The 15,134-nt window shown below is 45.0% G+C and overlaps 1 protein-coding gene across 2 annotated transcripts in view; it reads right to left on the minus strand.

The window, feature by feature from the left end:
• Nucleotides 1–510: 510 nt before the first annotated feature.
• fmnl1a (formin-like 1a) overlaps nt 511–15,134 on the minus strand; it is a 184,060-nt gene continuing 169,436 nt past the window's right edge. For both annotated transcript variants that reach the window (XM_052038819.1, XM_052038818.1), the window contains 4 exons: nt 12,916–13,017; nt 11,150–11,254; nt 9,696–9,819; nt 511–661 (listed from right to left, as the gene is read on the minus strand). In XM_052038819.1, the coding sequence (XP_051894779.1) occupies nt 558–661; nt 9,696–9,819; nt 11,150–11,254; nt 12,916–13,017 (435 nt within the window). In that variant the 3' untranslated portion in view covers nt 511–557. The remainder of the gene's footprint in view (nt 662–9,695; nt 9,820–11,149; nt 11,255–12,915; nt 13,018–15,134) is intronic.

The raw sequence follows: 15,134 nt of genomic DNA on the forward strand, positions 1-15,134 counted from the left end.
CTCCCTTTGACTGTCTATATCTGGGAAAATACTCCTGAAATTTTCCAAGTATTACTTATTTTCTGCCGTACTAGTTTTAAATGCAGAATATGCAAAGCATGGGGGCTAAAGCAGTGTAGTTATGTAAATAACACCAGCTAACCAAATGACAATTCCAGTTCTGTTTCTTCATTTGTTAGCCAGGGAAGCCGAGTGGACCAGTCGGTGATGTTGCCAAGGCAGGTTGGGATGAGGCTTCTCATTGAGGAAGACAAAAAAATAGTCTCATCTTCTCCTCCACTTTCCCATTCTTACAAGATTCCTCAAACCTTCATCAGTATCCCATTATTTGTTCCCTACCCCAGAGACATCTCTATTGGTTAACTATCTAATTTAAGTGATTGAATTCTACTGTACTTACAAAAGTGAAGCCTTACGAAGTTGGAATTATTGTACAGTACATAGCTAAGGGCTGCAAGTTTGTCTCTGGTGTCCGATTGTTCCCCAAGCTGACTATCTGACCCCACCCCACCCCCCCCCCCCCCCCCCCCCCCCCCCCCGACAGCCCAGACAACTGGCTATAACGAGACTTCTCCAGATATGCGAAGATTCTGTTCGTCCATTCTCTTCCGAACACTCCTCCTCATGGCATCTGCTCGTCTGTATGGCTGGTTGCGTAGATCTGCAAGGGAAAATTAAGCACAGCATGAGCCCAAATGCTGAATAATAAGTGACCTATAGCAACTTCAGAATCACATCTACTTAATGTGGATTACATGAAGATGAATCATTCCTCTTAAATGAGATTCAATACACAAATTGCCACTGCATCACTTTTTATGGGCAAATCGACTAAACTGAGGTAAATCACTAACTTCTTGTTGTAGCTGACTGTGTTGAATATTGAATTAGGACATTAATCCAGTATGTAACAGAATTATAGATCAGAGGGTCTGTCAGACTCAGCGACTTTGAGGCAGAAGGTTCTGAGGTTAGGACCTATCCCATTAACCTGAACGCAAAATCTAGTTGGACACCCCACTGTGGGAGAGCAGTAAGGTCAAAAGTTCAGCCTTTTAGATGTGACATTACAACCATCACTTGCATTTATAAAGCACCTTGAATGTAGCAAGCCGTAAGAATGTTACCAAACATAATTTGGCACCAAGCTACATAAAGATATTAGGGCAGATAACCCATCAGAGGCAGGTTTAAGGACAATCTAAAGAGACATCTTAAAGGGGTATCGTAAGGGTGGCAAAGTGGTGCAGTAGGTGGCGCTGCTGCCTCACAGCTCCAGAAACCCATGTTTGCTCCAGACCTCCGGTGCTGTCTGTTTGGAATCTGCACGTTCTCCCTGTGACCACCTGGGTTTTGTCCAGGAGCTCTGGTTTCCTTCCACATCCAAAGAGTGCTGGTTGGCAGGTTAACTGTAAATTCCCCAGGCAGAAGCATTGGTGGTGTTGATGGGGATGTGAGAGAGAATAGGTGACAGGGAAATAAGTGGGGGGGATGTGACTGATGGGATTGCACTGAGAGCCTGCATTGATTCAATGAACGAATGGCCTCCCCCTATTACATCAGAAGATATGGGATATGAAATAGAGAATTAGGGAGGGAACTCTGGAGCAGGTGAAAGCAGGGCTCGCAGTGGTGGAATGCTCAAATGATTAAATACATGGAAGCTCACAAAGCCAGAAATGGAGGACACCAATACCTTAAAGAGAGGGCTACATTTAAATCAGAAGAGACCTTCATCAAAGCCCATTACTTACAAAGACACAGACTGAGCCATCTGAATTAGTGCAACTACACAGGGTTTAGATGGAGAGCTTGTCATTACTAAAAGCTACTCACTAATTAAGGCAAAGAATCTAGGCGAATATACCACATGTATCATTAGTAGTAATGATACTTTTGGTATATTTAATCAAAAGCATTTAAAGGGATTTACTTTTTATTAGTGACCCAAGATGTTCACAGTGTAACACCACAGCCTGACTGACCACTAACTATCTGATGCTAAGTACAGCAAAGTCATTATTTACAACTTTGATCTGCTTCATGCCCCAGAACAAATTTGCTCCTACAAGTTTATTCTGGCAAGGAAGTTTATTGATAACCATCATTTAGCATCTGATGCCACTTTAATTTCAGACACAAAGCAACCTTCCAAGAACCAGGCACAGATGGTAGACTCTGCTCTTTCACCACCTGATATCCCAAAGAAACATTAACTGGGGTCAGGATCTACATACATTTTCCACTCTTCCTTTATACCTTCTCCCAGCCCCTGAACCAAGTGCACGAACCAAACCCAACAAAGTAAATCAGAGCCCCTCATCTGCCCGAGGGTCTGGAATGACATATGTGATCTGCACCGTCTTCAGATTTGATGGAAACCGTTCCTTCTGGTCAGAGGACAGAGAACTGATGTGATGAGCAAAAGAACAAAAAGCAAAAGCAGGAAGAACTTTAGGCATTGAGTGGTTAGAATTCAATTCCCTGACTGGGTGGTGGGGGCAAACTCAACCAAGGCCTTCAAACTTATCAGTGTTTTAATGCAGGGCAAAGGGGAAAGGGTTGGGGAGTGTGACCACCTGCATTGGTCTTGCAGAGAGCAAGCACGGTGCCGAACGGCCTCCATCGGTGCTGACACTATTTTGTGATGTTCAGGGAATTCTGCTCCATTTGCAGCTCACTACCACGTCTTTAGTTGGGAGCAGCCACCAGTAATCCAGGATTCTCCCAAGAAATGAAACATAGCAAAAAGATTAACTGGAGGGCTTGCCAATGCATTCCGTCAGAGATACGTTACTGAACCAACTGGTGGATCAAGCCCTGGTCAGAAAAAAGGGGCTGGAATTCTGCCTGAATCAGAGTGCACATCACTTAGTTTGTCATTGGGTCCCTTTTGTTGCCAAGTCTTTGGCAATGCAGAGTTCAGTTTGGTTGATGTTTCTTGCTGCAATACTATGGCAGAGATTAGACTAAGGCTTGTTAACGCAGAGTGCAGCAAAGTTGTTATACGCCATATGTACATCTACCGGAGTTTGTGTTTGTAATTGTTACAAAATATGGGTTTCCTTGACAGTCATCCTTGACATGTGACTATAGCTAACCATTGACAAAATCTGAGCCCAATAACTCAGTCAAGGTTGTACTTGTAACAAGGGATTCCTGTCATCTTTAATAACGGTGTAGATTAAAATAGTGCATGGTGTTCAAACATGCAATGTTCAACCAAGCTGCAGAAACAGACTCATCACACAAGTACGATAACAATAGCTCAGTACACACAGACAGGTTCAACCCAATCTAATTTGATCTGACCTCGACACAACTCGATTACCTCCAACATAACCCACCCCAATCTGACCCTACCTTACTACACGACCCCTGAACAATGTTCAACCCATCATTTGATGTGATCCATTCTTCACAGCCAGTAGCCACCGCCAATCCCCAGCACCAATGCCCATGACCCAGCTCCCACACCGACATGCATGGCTCATTTCTCAACACACATGCACCACCCCAACATAAAAGGCCCATCATTAGTACACAAAACCCACACCAACAAAAACACATAAAACCCACCACCCCATACCCAGTGTGTGTAATCCATAATGAAAACTGACACACAGCCTGCTACATCTCCAATACTAAAGAGATTAGGTGGGCTTCCAGAGCTTTATTCAGCTTATTAGAGTTCAGGTCTACTTTGAAGCTACACACAAAGTATTGTCACACAGCTTGCAGCTTACCTGGGAGGGTCCCGCCTGGCAGGTTGCACGCAGAGAGGGGAGAGCACAAAGCAGACAAGCAGCACACAGAGGTGGTAAGCAAAGTCAGCGACAGCAGCAGCCCCAGCGACAGGCAGCGACACAGAGCAGCTATCAGGCAGCGGAAATACAGCACTCAGAAGCAGAAACCTCAGAGAGTTATAAAATATCACTGCAAAACAGTGCAATCTACAAAGGTACTGATACAAGTAGCGCCTGATTAGTTCGGCTGGAAATAAACAGAAGGTGATCTGGGATGTAACTGGCACTCTGACATGTCCTGTAAGCATCGTTTTTCAGCTGAAGGGTGTTACTACAGATCATGTTAGAGACTGTCCCCGGGTAATAAATGGGTTCTGTTTTTATAGATGTCCTTAAATCGATTTTGTCCATAAGTCAGAAAATACACAAAAATAACTCAATATTGTAACCGTACCTCCACAGTGTGGCATCAAAATCACACAAGGCTAATGAGGAAGTGGAAAGAGAGAGGAAACTAGTCCTGCCATTTGTAGGAATGAACTTACGTACGAATGTCGGATGTTTAATAGCGTCTGTATGTACCAGTGTCCGCTCCCTCGTATGTATGGGTGTTCGTAACCCAGGGACAGCCTGTATACCTTTTTGGAGTAAGTGTTGACAAACTGCAAGTTGCTGTTGGTGTCACTTGCTGTCTCAGGTATAGGGCACTATTGACTCATCACTGGATACAAGAGGTTCCCTGCCTTTTTTTTACCAAGAGTAACGACAACCTGCATTTCTTGTGGCATTGTAGAACATCCCAAGGCTGTTCTCAGAAGCAAAATCTAACCACAAACACATGAGCTGTTGCTGAAGACAGCCGAAAGCTCAGGGAGGAACACATTACAGGGGGAAGCCAGAATCAGAAAGGTGGAGGGATTTTCGAGGGGTGTGGGGCAGGAGTTCCTGGAGGCTGGAAGGATAAAGTCATACAGGGATTTGAAAGGAGCATGACAATATTAAAGATAAAGCACTGCAGAGCAGAAATGAAGGTAACATTGCAAGCTCAGGGATCGTGGTTAAATGGGATTTGGGGTGGGTTCAGATACCTGTAGTGAGTACGGTGAAAGGTGGAAGCATGGCAGAGGAACACTGGAATATTTAAGTCAACGGGCAACAAAGGTATGGGTGAGGGTTTCAGCATCAAAAGAGCTGAGGGAGGAGCCTTAAAACATGAGTTATCATTAAGTAGGGTCAGCCAGGTTGCAGTTGGGAGACTGGTCCTGCATTACTAATCCCACACAGTTGCACCCTGCAGCCATCTAACGAGTCCTGAGGGGACACAAGAGGCTGCAGATGCAGGAAACTGGAGCAACACACATAATGCTGGAGGAGCTCAGCAGGTCAGGCAGCACGTACAGAGAGAAAGGGACAGTTGTCTTTTCAGGGTCCAGACGAAGGGTCTCGACTGTCCATTTCCCTCCACAGATGCTGCCTGACCCGCCAAGCTCCTCCAGCATTTTGTGTGTTGCTAACAAGTCCTGAGCTTCATATTCTTATTGCCAACCGAACTGCAAAATGTTTGACCCACATGGTCTTGTAAATAAGGGTTTTGCAAACAAACGCTGAATCATTTCAGCATGTAGTGGTTCTGCTTTACATTCAACAGCCCAGCCTCCAGAATGATGCCTTCAGCCTCAGTTGCCAGTCATTGGATGTTTTATCTGGTCAATACACAAGAATCAGCACATCAGCTGAAATTCTTTTCACTGGATTCCTTTAGTGTTCTGAAGCATCTAACTCAACTCTTACCAAGTCCTTCCTCTTCTGAAGCTGCTAGTTTGAGCTGGAGTGTGGCTGGTTCCCTCTGACTATCTGACATGGAGTCAGAATGATACAGCATGAAAACAGGCTTTTCAAACTCATAGTCTGCACCAACCTAACCATTTTTATACTAATCCTATCCTAATCCATTTTTTTCTCCCCATATTCCCATAAATTCCTCCTCCCCACCCTTCTCCAGATTCTACCACTCACCCACACACTAGGAGCAAATTACAGTGGCCAATTAACCTACCGATCCACATGTCTTTGGGATGTGGGAGGAAACTGGAGCACCGGGGGGAAACTCAGAGTCACAGGGAGAACATGCAAACTCCACCCAGACAGGACCGGAGGTCAGGATTGAACCTGGGTCACTGGAGTTGTGAGGCAGCAGCTCTACCAGCTGTGCCACTATGCCACGCAAATGTGATGAATGTTTCTAACCCCCTGGCAGAAAAGTGGCTGAGGTTGAGCCACCGCCCCAGATCCCCTCGAACCAATGATGAAGCAGGCCTCAACTCTCTGGTCTTGTGACTCTCTGTTACTGCTGGCCTCATAAATAGGGGAAAACTTTCAGGTGGTGTTGCCAAGCCACCTCAAAGACACACAGAGGGCCCAGGTGGTCATTTATATATCGAACATGGCACAGGGAACAAGATGTGTGGCTCTGTATGACGGACTTTCTCAGCATTAATTACATTACTCTGTGTGGGATCTTCCTGTGCACAGTTTGCTGCCGACATTCCTACATTGCAAACAGTGAATGCACATCAAAGGAATAGATTTGGCACTGAAGCACTTCAGGATATCCTGAGATCATGGAAAATAAACAGAAGTCTATTGTTCCGCCTCAGGCTGATTGATTTCCAAGTGCTGATCGTTCCTTTCTCGCAATCAGTGAAGGATCAATCTTTTAAACGAGGAGCACTCCCACTGCTTGGCAAACCATTACTTAGTCATCAACTCATCCCATGCATTACCAAGCCAGCTGGCCTCCAGCATAGGGAAGGTATGGAGACAATTACATTGCATGAATGCAATATCACAGAACAATTTCTGTGGGGAAATGTTTTAATTGATACAAGTAAGATTATCTTGGTCCAGTATGCAACACACAAGAATGAAAGTTATAGTAATCATACAATAACATTGTACAGGGGAATTTATGGCCTATTCTTGGTTTATTAACACTTTTAACAATATCTATATATATATCCCATGAAATCACCTGAAGAGTACAACAGAGATTTCACGTGGATTTGCTGTGTTGACTTTAATACTGGCTACATTGACATTTGCTCCATTTCCATGCAGGGTGTGATGACTGATCTCAATCCCTACTGAAATGTTAATGGACAAAACATTAGAACAGCGGCGTTACCTAGCGAAGGTATGGAGCTCACTATGGCGGACTTTCATCATTAAACGAGGCATCGTATAAGAGTCGAGACGAGCGTTTGCCAGTCCGTGCAGTGAAGGGGACAGTCTTCAATGCTGCCCAGACGAGTTCCCGCCAGGAAGAACGGAACAGAAAAAGGTGTGTGTATGAGAGGGCGGGGGGGGGGGGGGGGGGGAGGGGGGGGGGAAGAGAAGGGGGGGGAAGAGAGAGAGAGGGGGGACAAGGGGGAGAGAGAGAGGGGGGATGAGGGAAGACGAGGGAGAGAGAAGGGGGTATGAGGGGGAAGAGAGAGAGAGGGGTGGGGGACGAGGGGGAGAGAGAGAGGGGGGGACAAGGGGGGAGAGAGAGAGGGGGATGAGGGGAAGACGAGGGAGAGAGAGGGGGGTATGAGGGGGAAGAGAGAGAGAGGGGTGGGGGACGAGGGGGAGAGAGAGGGCAGTAGAGAGGGGTACAGAGGAAGATAAGGAGCATGAGAGTAAAGGAAAAGGAGCAAGATTTTGAAGCAGATGAAAGTTTAGAAACAGTCATACAGGAGAGAGAGATGGATAACAAAGAAGGAAAAAGAGAGTAGGCAAAGGCAGTGAGCAGGGAGGGAAACAGACAAGAGCAAAGGAAGACAGTGAGAGTTACAAAAGGCAGTTTTCAGCTGAACAGATCCAGCAGTTAGTAAGAAGGATTCAAACTGATTCTCATACCACAGGTTTGAAACAATAATTCTTTAACAACAGCGACGAGTGTGGGACTAAGTTTTGGAAGATGATACACATGCATTCTTCACGTTATCAGCTAGTAGCCATAACTTCACCATATTATTGAAAGTGGTGAAGGGGACATGTCCCTGCTTGGCCAACCCTCTTTTGGACACCGTTGTCATGTAATCATCAAAAAATTTGGAAGTTGACCTAAATTTTGAATTAGAATGATCCAGCTGCCTAATGATTTAATAAGATTGCGCAGCAGGGAAGAGATTATGGGATTGCTTGGTTAATTATTCAATTCAATATTCACTCCACCCAACAACTTTACTCAAATCCACACATAATGGGACACCTAAAAGCGAGGGACTTTAGAGATTATTCACTTTTTAATACTTGCTAAAACGCTCTTTACATGAATGGTCTGTGTTTTAATTAAGACTCGACTTTCGGAACCCTTAGTCTTGAGGGGAGTTCCACTGTCCTGGGACTGTTTGGCTCACAGACGGACTAAACTAAATTCTGATATTACAGCCATCCTCCAGAAAATGTGCCCAGACTGTAAAACCACAACAGTGATTAAGATAAACAAAATGTTACCTTTGAACCATAGAACCATACAGCACAAAACAGGCCCTTCGGCCCACAATGTTGTGCCATCCATCAAACTACCCTCACACTATCTAACCCTTTCCTCCCGCATATCCCTCTATCTCACATTCCTCTATATGCCTATCCAACAAACTCTCGAACCTGTCCAATGTATCTGCCTCCACCACCACCCCAGGCAGCACATTCCATTCACCAACCACTCTCTGGGTAAAAAACCTCCCCCTGACATCTCCCCTGAACCTCCCACCCATAACCTTAAAGCCTTGCCTTTTTGTTCTCCACCCCCCAGTTTTTAAAGGAATTGTAAATGGTATTATTTCTTCTGTACCACTTTCTACCTATTTGACTGATCCTTAATTTAAAATGGACCCGGGTTCTCTTTCCAACCAAATAATCTTACCCAGACAAATTTTAATGTTCTTCTGTATAAGGTACTGCTATTGGCTGAAGAGTATTGCATTCTGACCAATCAGTTGCTCAATGATTGATAAGTTGCACTATAGATGCAATAAATTGTCCTGGGAGAAGGCCATTCAGCCCCTCAAGCCTTGCTTCACCATTCAGTCAGATTATAGACCACTGGAACTCCACTGTGGTCACCTGCCTTAGCTCCAAATCCATTGATAATCAGACTGAACAAAAATCCAATGATCTGCGTCTTGAAAGCTCCAATTGTTCTCCAACAACCACTGCCTTTAAGTGGAGAGAGTTCAATGAGGAACATCATGGCCTTAGAGTCATAGCCGTACAGCACAGAAATGGGGTCTTCAACCATGTCCATGGCGACCTTTTTGCCCATCTACACTAATGTCATTTGCCTACATTAGAACCATATCCTTCTATGCTTTTTCTATTTAAGTGTCTCCATGCCTCTTAAAACATAGTAATTGTATCTGATTTCACCACCTCCTCCGACAGCGCATTCCAGACATCAACCACTCTCTGTTCAAAAGACTTACCCCTCAGATCCCCTTTAAAACTGCTTCCTCTCACCCTAAACTTCTGCCCTCTTGTTTTTAATACCCCTATCATGGAAAAAAGAGATTTTGACCACCTTGTTGGGAAGAACTGCTGACAAGTTACCCCACAGCTAGAACGAGCATCCACTGTTTATTTGTTTGGTGAAGAGGGAGGTTTAAATCACAAACAACAGGATACAAGAATTCTTTAATTTATGAATGTTCTAGTTATAAATTTTTGATTGCCATTGACTTGTTAAGACGCACACCCTCAATTTACAAATCTACTTTTTGCTAAAATTGGTACCACTTTCCACCCATTGCAAAACACTGTACCAAAATGCACTTTAATTTATTAAGTCTTGCTTAGTGAATGAGTTTTCCAGGAACACATGCCTTTTGTAAATCGAGGAACACCCGTGTTTCACACTTCTGTCCACAAGTTTAGTGACACTCCCCCACTCCCTGCCCAATGAAGTACCTGTGATAATATCTTCAATTGCTCCGTCTTTGCCCTCATAAACCATCCTCTCCTTCCCCTGCTGCTTCTTCTTTAGCTCAGCCATTAGGTCCATGTGAGGGGCCTTATTCTTCACGGGAAGAGGCTGGGGGGGGGGGGTAAAAAATTCAGAGTTTAGTTACCAGGGTTTTACAAAGGGAGCTGGAATCTGCAAAATAAGTAACTATTTAAAATGGAAAACAGTGCTTTGGCTGTGACAAGTTTAATGCTTTCCTCCTGTTTTTTTTTCCATGTTTTATGTCTTGATGGCTTTCTTGTCGTGCTGCTCACTCTAAGATTAGTGGCAAGCCGTTTCATAAGGTCAAGGAGATTACAGCATGTTGAGTTGTGCGTTTCTTTGCAGCTGGGAATTTCAAGCCAGTTGGACCAACGCTGGGTTCATACAGGGGCCAGCTAAGACTCCTGGTGTTAGCAACCACTGGTTCAATAATATGCAAGTCAGTTAAGTCAAAGAGTCATACAGCACGGAAACGGGCTCTTTGGCCCACCAAGTCCGTGGTGGCCACTAAACACCGATTTACATGAATCCCATTTTATTCTTCCCGCATCCTCAATCTCCCCCAGATTCCACCGCTCACCTACATGCTAGGGAAACTCTACACTGGCCAACTAGCCCACAGGTCCTTCGGATGTGGGAGGAAACTGGAGCCCATGGAGGATATCCACGCGGTCACAGGGAGAACGTGCAATCTCCACACAGGCAGCACTGATTGATCCTGTGAGGCAGCAGCTCTACCAGCTGCACCGATGTGTGCTGGCACCTCTTGGGCCTCTGTGAAGCTCGCCCATTCCCCCACCATTGGCAATGGCCATCATCCTTCAGGGAAGGACAGAGGACAAGGGAGGAGTGGGTGGTGCTGAGGTTAATTGGACTGGTAAGTAACTGCAAAAACCTAGGTGCAGAAATTAGAATGTGTTGCATCATTTCTTCAGATACAAAGGATCCCAAATCTGTGGGACTGATGATGCGTAGAAAATCTGCACTGCTATTCCAGCATCTGCAGTCCTTTGTTTCTCTAGTATTACTGATATCAACTCCACTGCTGAACTCATGGGGCATTCAGATGTTGAAGAACCTCTCACTTAGACACAGGCCAGATGCTTGAGAATCTCTCAGTGACCTCCAGAACTGCCAACAATTATAAAGTACCAACTCTCTGCAGTGCCAGAAGGAAAACTTTCTCCCTCTGATCGTCCGACGGGTCACGAGGAGCCCACTGCTAGGCAGGAAAATGGTGTCCCCCAAATCAAGTCCCTCCTTCATATCACTAATACGTAGAATGGAGGTTTCTCTTGTCTTACAGAAATAGAAATGTTTCAACCAAATGCACTATTCCCAAACAATTTTTTAAAGAAATCTTTGCCTGAAGTCAAACGAATCGCGATCGATGAAAGTTCCCAGTCAGAGGCCTCACCTTCCCATCTGGTTGTCCTTTGCCTGAACGTGAACCTGTGTCCTCAGGGTCCTGGGCTACCGTTTCCTTCTGCTTCTTTTGGATCTCATTTTCATGCTCGGCTTGCTGAGGACAAAGTCACAAATAAAACAACCATCAGTGAGTGAAAATCCAAAACCTACAAATGCTGGAAATCTGAAATTAACAGAAGGACACTAGAAACACTTTATGGGTCAGCACCACCTGAGGAAACAGAAATGGTCAATGTTTTGAGTGGAAAATACTTTAATGTGGAACCATCACCATTACAAACTTCCTTATTGCCCATTGACAAATATTTTTATCCCCTACACCTCATTTGCCTTGCAATGTTTCACAGGACACAGAAGGGGAGGACTGCCTGTTCCTTATGCTTATACAGGCTTTTTGAAAGTGCAAATAATTAGTCTTACTGCACACTCTATCTCCGCAGTGTGGCATCCTTTTTCAAGTTTGTATCCAATACCCTTTTGAGAGTTACGACTGAGTCACCTTCCACCTCTCTTCAGTGTTCTCCATCAACATAAAGAAGAATTCTCGTCCTTGCTCAGACAGTGGCTGCTGTTTGGACTTAACCCTGAGAATCCCACATTCCACCGATGATGTAAACACTTGTAAGGTCACAACGTTCTGGTTTGGCCCGAATACCTTTGTTTCTCAATTATTTTTACATTTACAGCTCATCCTTTAATGTATCCAACTTCCTCAAACCCAGAGGTTGGACGAACTCGGACTGTTTTCTCTGGAGCGCCAGAGGCTGAGGGGAGACCTTATAGAAGTTCATAAAATTATGAGAGGCACAGATCAGGTAGATGGAGTCTTTTTCCCAGGGTAGAAATGTCAAGTAATAGAGGGTATATGTTTAAATTGAGAAGGAGGAAGTTTAAAGGAAATGTGCGGGTTAAGTTTTTTTTTATAGAGGGAGAGATGCCTGGGAACACGCTGCCATGGACAGTGGTGGAAGCAGACACACACTTAAGAGGCATTTTTAGACAGGCACAAGAACATGCAGGGAAATGGAGGGATATGGATCATGTGTAGGCAGATATAGTTTTGTCTGGCATCATGGTCGACGCAGACACCATGGGCCAGAGGGCCTGTTCCTGTGCCGTACTGTTCTATGAACTGGATGACATTGACCACTCAAGTGATGAAGCATTCCACAATTCCTCAACCCTTGGCTGAAAATGTCCTGGGAATCTTTCTTACCACCAATTTCTTATTGTTTTATGCAATATGCTCCTTCATACGGAGCAATCAGTGATTCGGCATTACCTTCATCAAAGCAAGCCACTCTTCTACGTTGTTCAGGCATGAATAAAGAAATTCCCGCTGAGAACGAAATACAGTGAACTCTCGGACATTCCACACACTCTCGTAACCTGCACTTCAGAGGTCGACAGAGGGGCTGGATTGACGGAGGGTTTACGCTGAGGGAGCAGCTGAGCCAGCTTAACTAACTAGCATATCTGATTAACCTGCACTTGCCATGTTCAGGATGTGGCAGGTTCACTGTTTAGGGAGAACATTTACTGAGCAATTATTCTGAGTTAAGAATTGCTTGGCCTTTGAGCCTTAAGATGTTTTATTCACTTCACCATTTGATTGACTAGAACTGAATTCGCTAAAAAGATCACTTGAGTGGTCTACGTCAAAGGAATAAACAGTCAGTGGTAACCAGGAAAGTCAAGTTAACACAGATCATTCTAGCGAGACCGACAGAAGTTGCCTGGTCTGCCAGTCCATACCTTATAGGCCTTGATGAACCTCAGAAAAAATGGGAAGAACATACTCGGAGGTGTTGTTTTCACATCTTCCCCAAAATAGTCAATGACAGACTGGTAAGCCTCCTGTGGGAGAAAGAGTGCAAACAAGGTTGGTTTCCATATTAACATTCCGAGCAGTAATGAATAACGTCAAGCTAGTGCAGAGAGAGGACTTCATTAACATTTTTACTATGGTTCTGAAGTAACCAAAGTCTACTTTTGAATGCCATGGCTTTCCACTAGGATTTGCAGCAATTGCCAGACCTGTGACCTTTGCCACCTGGAAGGAAAAGTGCAGGAAGTGCATGGGAGACTTGACACATCCAAGTCCCACCTTCCTGACCTGGACACATACTGTCTTTCTTTCAACTGTTAGAACATAGAACACTGCAGCACAGTACAGGCCCTTCGGCCCACAATGTTGTGCCGACATTTTATCCCGCTCTAAGATCTATCTAGCCCTTCCCTCCCACATAGCCCCTTAGTTTTCTATCATTCATGTATCTATCTAAGAGTCTCTTAAACGTCCCTAATGTATCTGCCCCCACAACCTCTGCTGGCAGTGCGTTCCACACACCCACCACTCTCTGTGTAAAAAAACTTACCCCTGACATTCCCCTTATACCCTCCTCCAATCACCAGGAACGCCGGGCCAGAGTCCTGGAACGCCGGGCCACAGTCCTGGAACACCTTCCTATCACTGGGCATCACTGGCAAGGCTATGAAGGCTGCAGCTTTTAGGGGCAACTTACTAGTCCTCTTTCAGGACATCCCTTAATAATATCTCCATTTCCAAGACCAATTTTTAAACAAGGAACCTCCAACTACAAAGATAAAAAAATTAAAAGTACTGCTAATTCTTGGAGAAAATTAAATGCATCAGCTAAGTTTCTTTGCCCAATACTTGCTAAAGGTAAATACCATTCCACGGGTTTGAACACAGCTGCTGCGAAACTGAGTTGGGGTGGACTTTAACTCTGGCCTCACCAGGTGAAGGATGATCACCAACAGTCCCAGTAGCAAGGACGGCATCCTGGAGGGGTACAGCCTGTTCAAGGGGGGAAACCATGCATCCTTACTGCCCTAAGATGGTGGTGCTCCCTATATCGATTCAATGGGTAGATAAACGTCAATGACATTGGTGAAGGACTGGAGTCACGTACGGAGCACATCAAATAAGGACACCAGGCATTCTTCCCCAAGGGGCACTGTCGACTCAAATAGACAACCCAATAACTGTGCAGCCACGTCCAATACCAAGTTTTCAGACTGCCTTGGAGGCATCTGAACTTGATCACCTGGGATGACAAACACACGTCACTGCCTTACTGGCCCAGTAACACTGCCCCTATACGACCGAAGATTTGGGGGACACAAATTAGTTTTGCTACTACACAAGGTCTCATTCAAGTCTATGGAAGGCCCCAGCCTGCTAAAGGTGCAAATTCAAATTGAGTATCTGCTGGGTGAGCAGAGGTGTCCCAATAACAAAAAATTACAGGTTTCACATCATACGTGATGCATAAGTCTTACACCATGGCTTCTTAGGGAGTCCAGAAAATAGCTTGGCATTTCAATACTCAGAAACTCAGAGGAGCTCACTTTGTGGAAACAGTCCAGATAATGAACAAGAAGAAGGTTGTGGTGTTCTCACCACTAGACTCTGTTTTCCAACCATCTCCATCATTGTGTGATGTGTCCTCGTTCCCACCTGATATATCAGATCCTCTCCAAAGCACACATCAGGAGGGTGACAGACTACTGCCCACCTGCCTGGATGAGTGCAGCATCAACCACTCTCAAGAAGTTCTGCACCATCCAGGACAAAGCAGCCCACTTGTTTGGCACCCGATCAACCACCTTAAACATTCATTCCCTCCAAGGGGCTCTGGGTCAAAATCTGGGAAGGATGGTCTTTACTTATTTTTCTATTTTTGGGATCTGGGCTTCACTAACAAGGCCATTGTTTGTTGGTGATGAGTTGCTCAAACTACAGCAGTCCTTTTGGTGAATGTCCCTCCCTGGAGCTGCAGGGTTCAATGACGTACTTCCAAGTCAGAAAGGCTGGGGAACCTGTAGGTGGTGGTATTACCAGGTGCCTACTGCTCCTGTCTTCTCTTGGTAGTAGAGGATGATTTGGGAGGTGCTGTCTGATGGTACACACAGCTCAGCATCTATGTGCCATGCTGGAGGGAATGAAT

This window comes from Pristis pectinata, chromosome 25 (assembly GCF_009764475.1).
Source record: "Pristis pectinata isolate sPriPec2 chromosome 25, sPriPec2.1.pri, whole genome shotgun sequence".
Taxonomy (NCBI): domain Eukaryota; kingdom Metazoa; phylum Chordata; class Chondrichthyes; order Rhinopristiformes; family Pristidae; genus Pristis; species Pristis pectinata.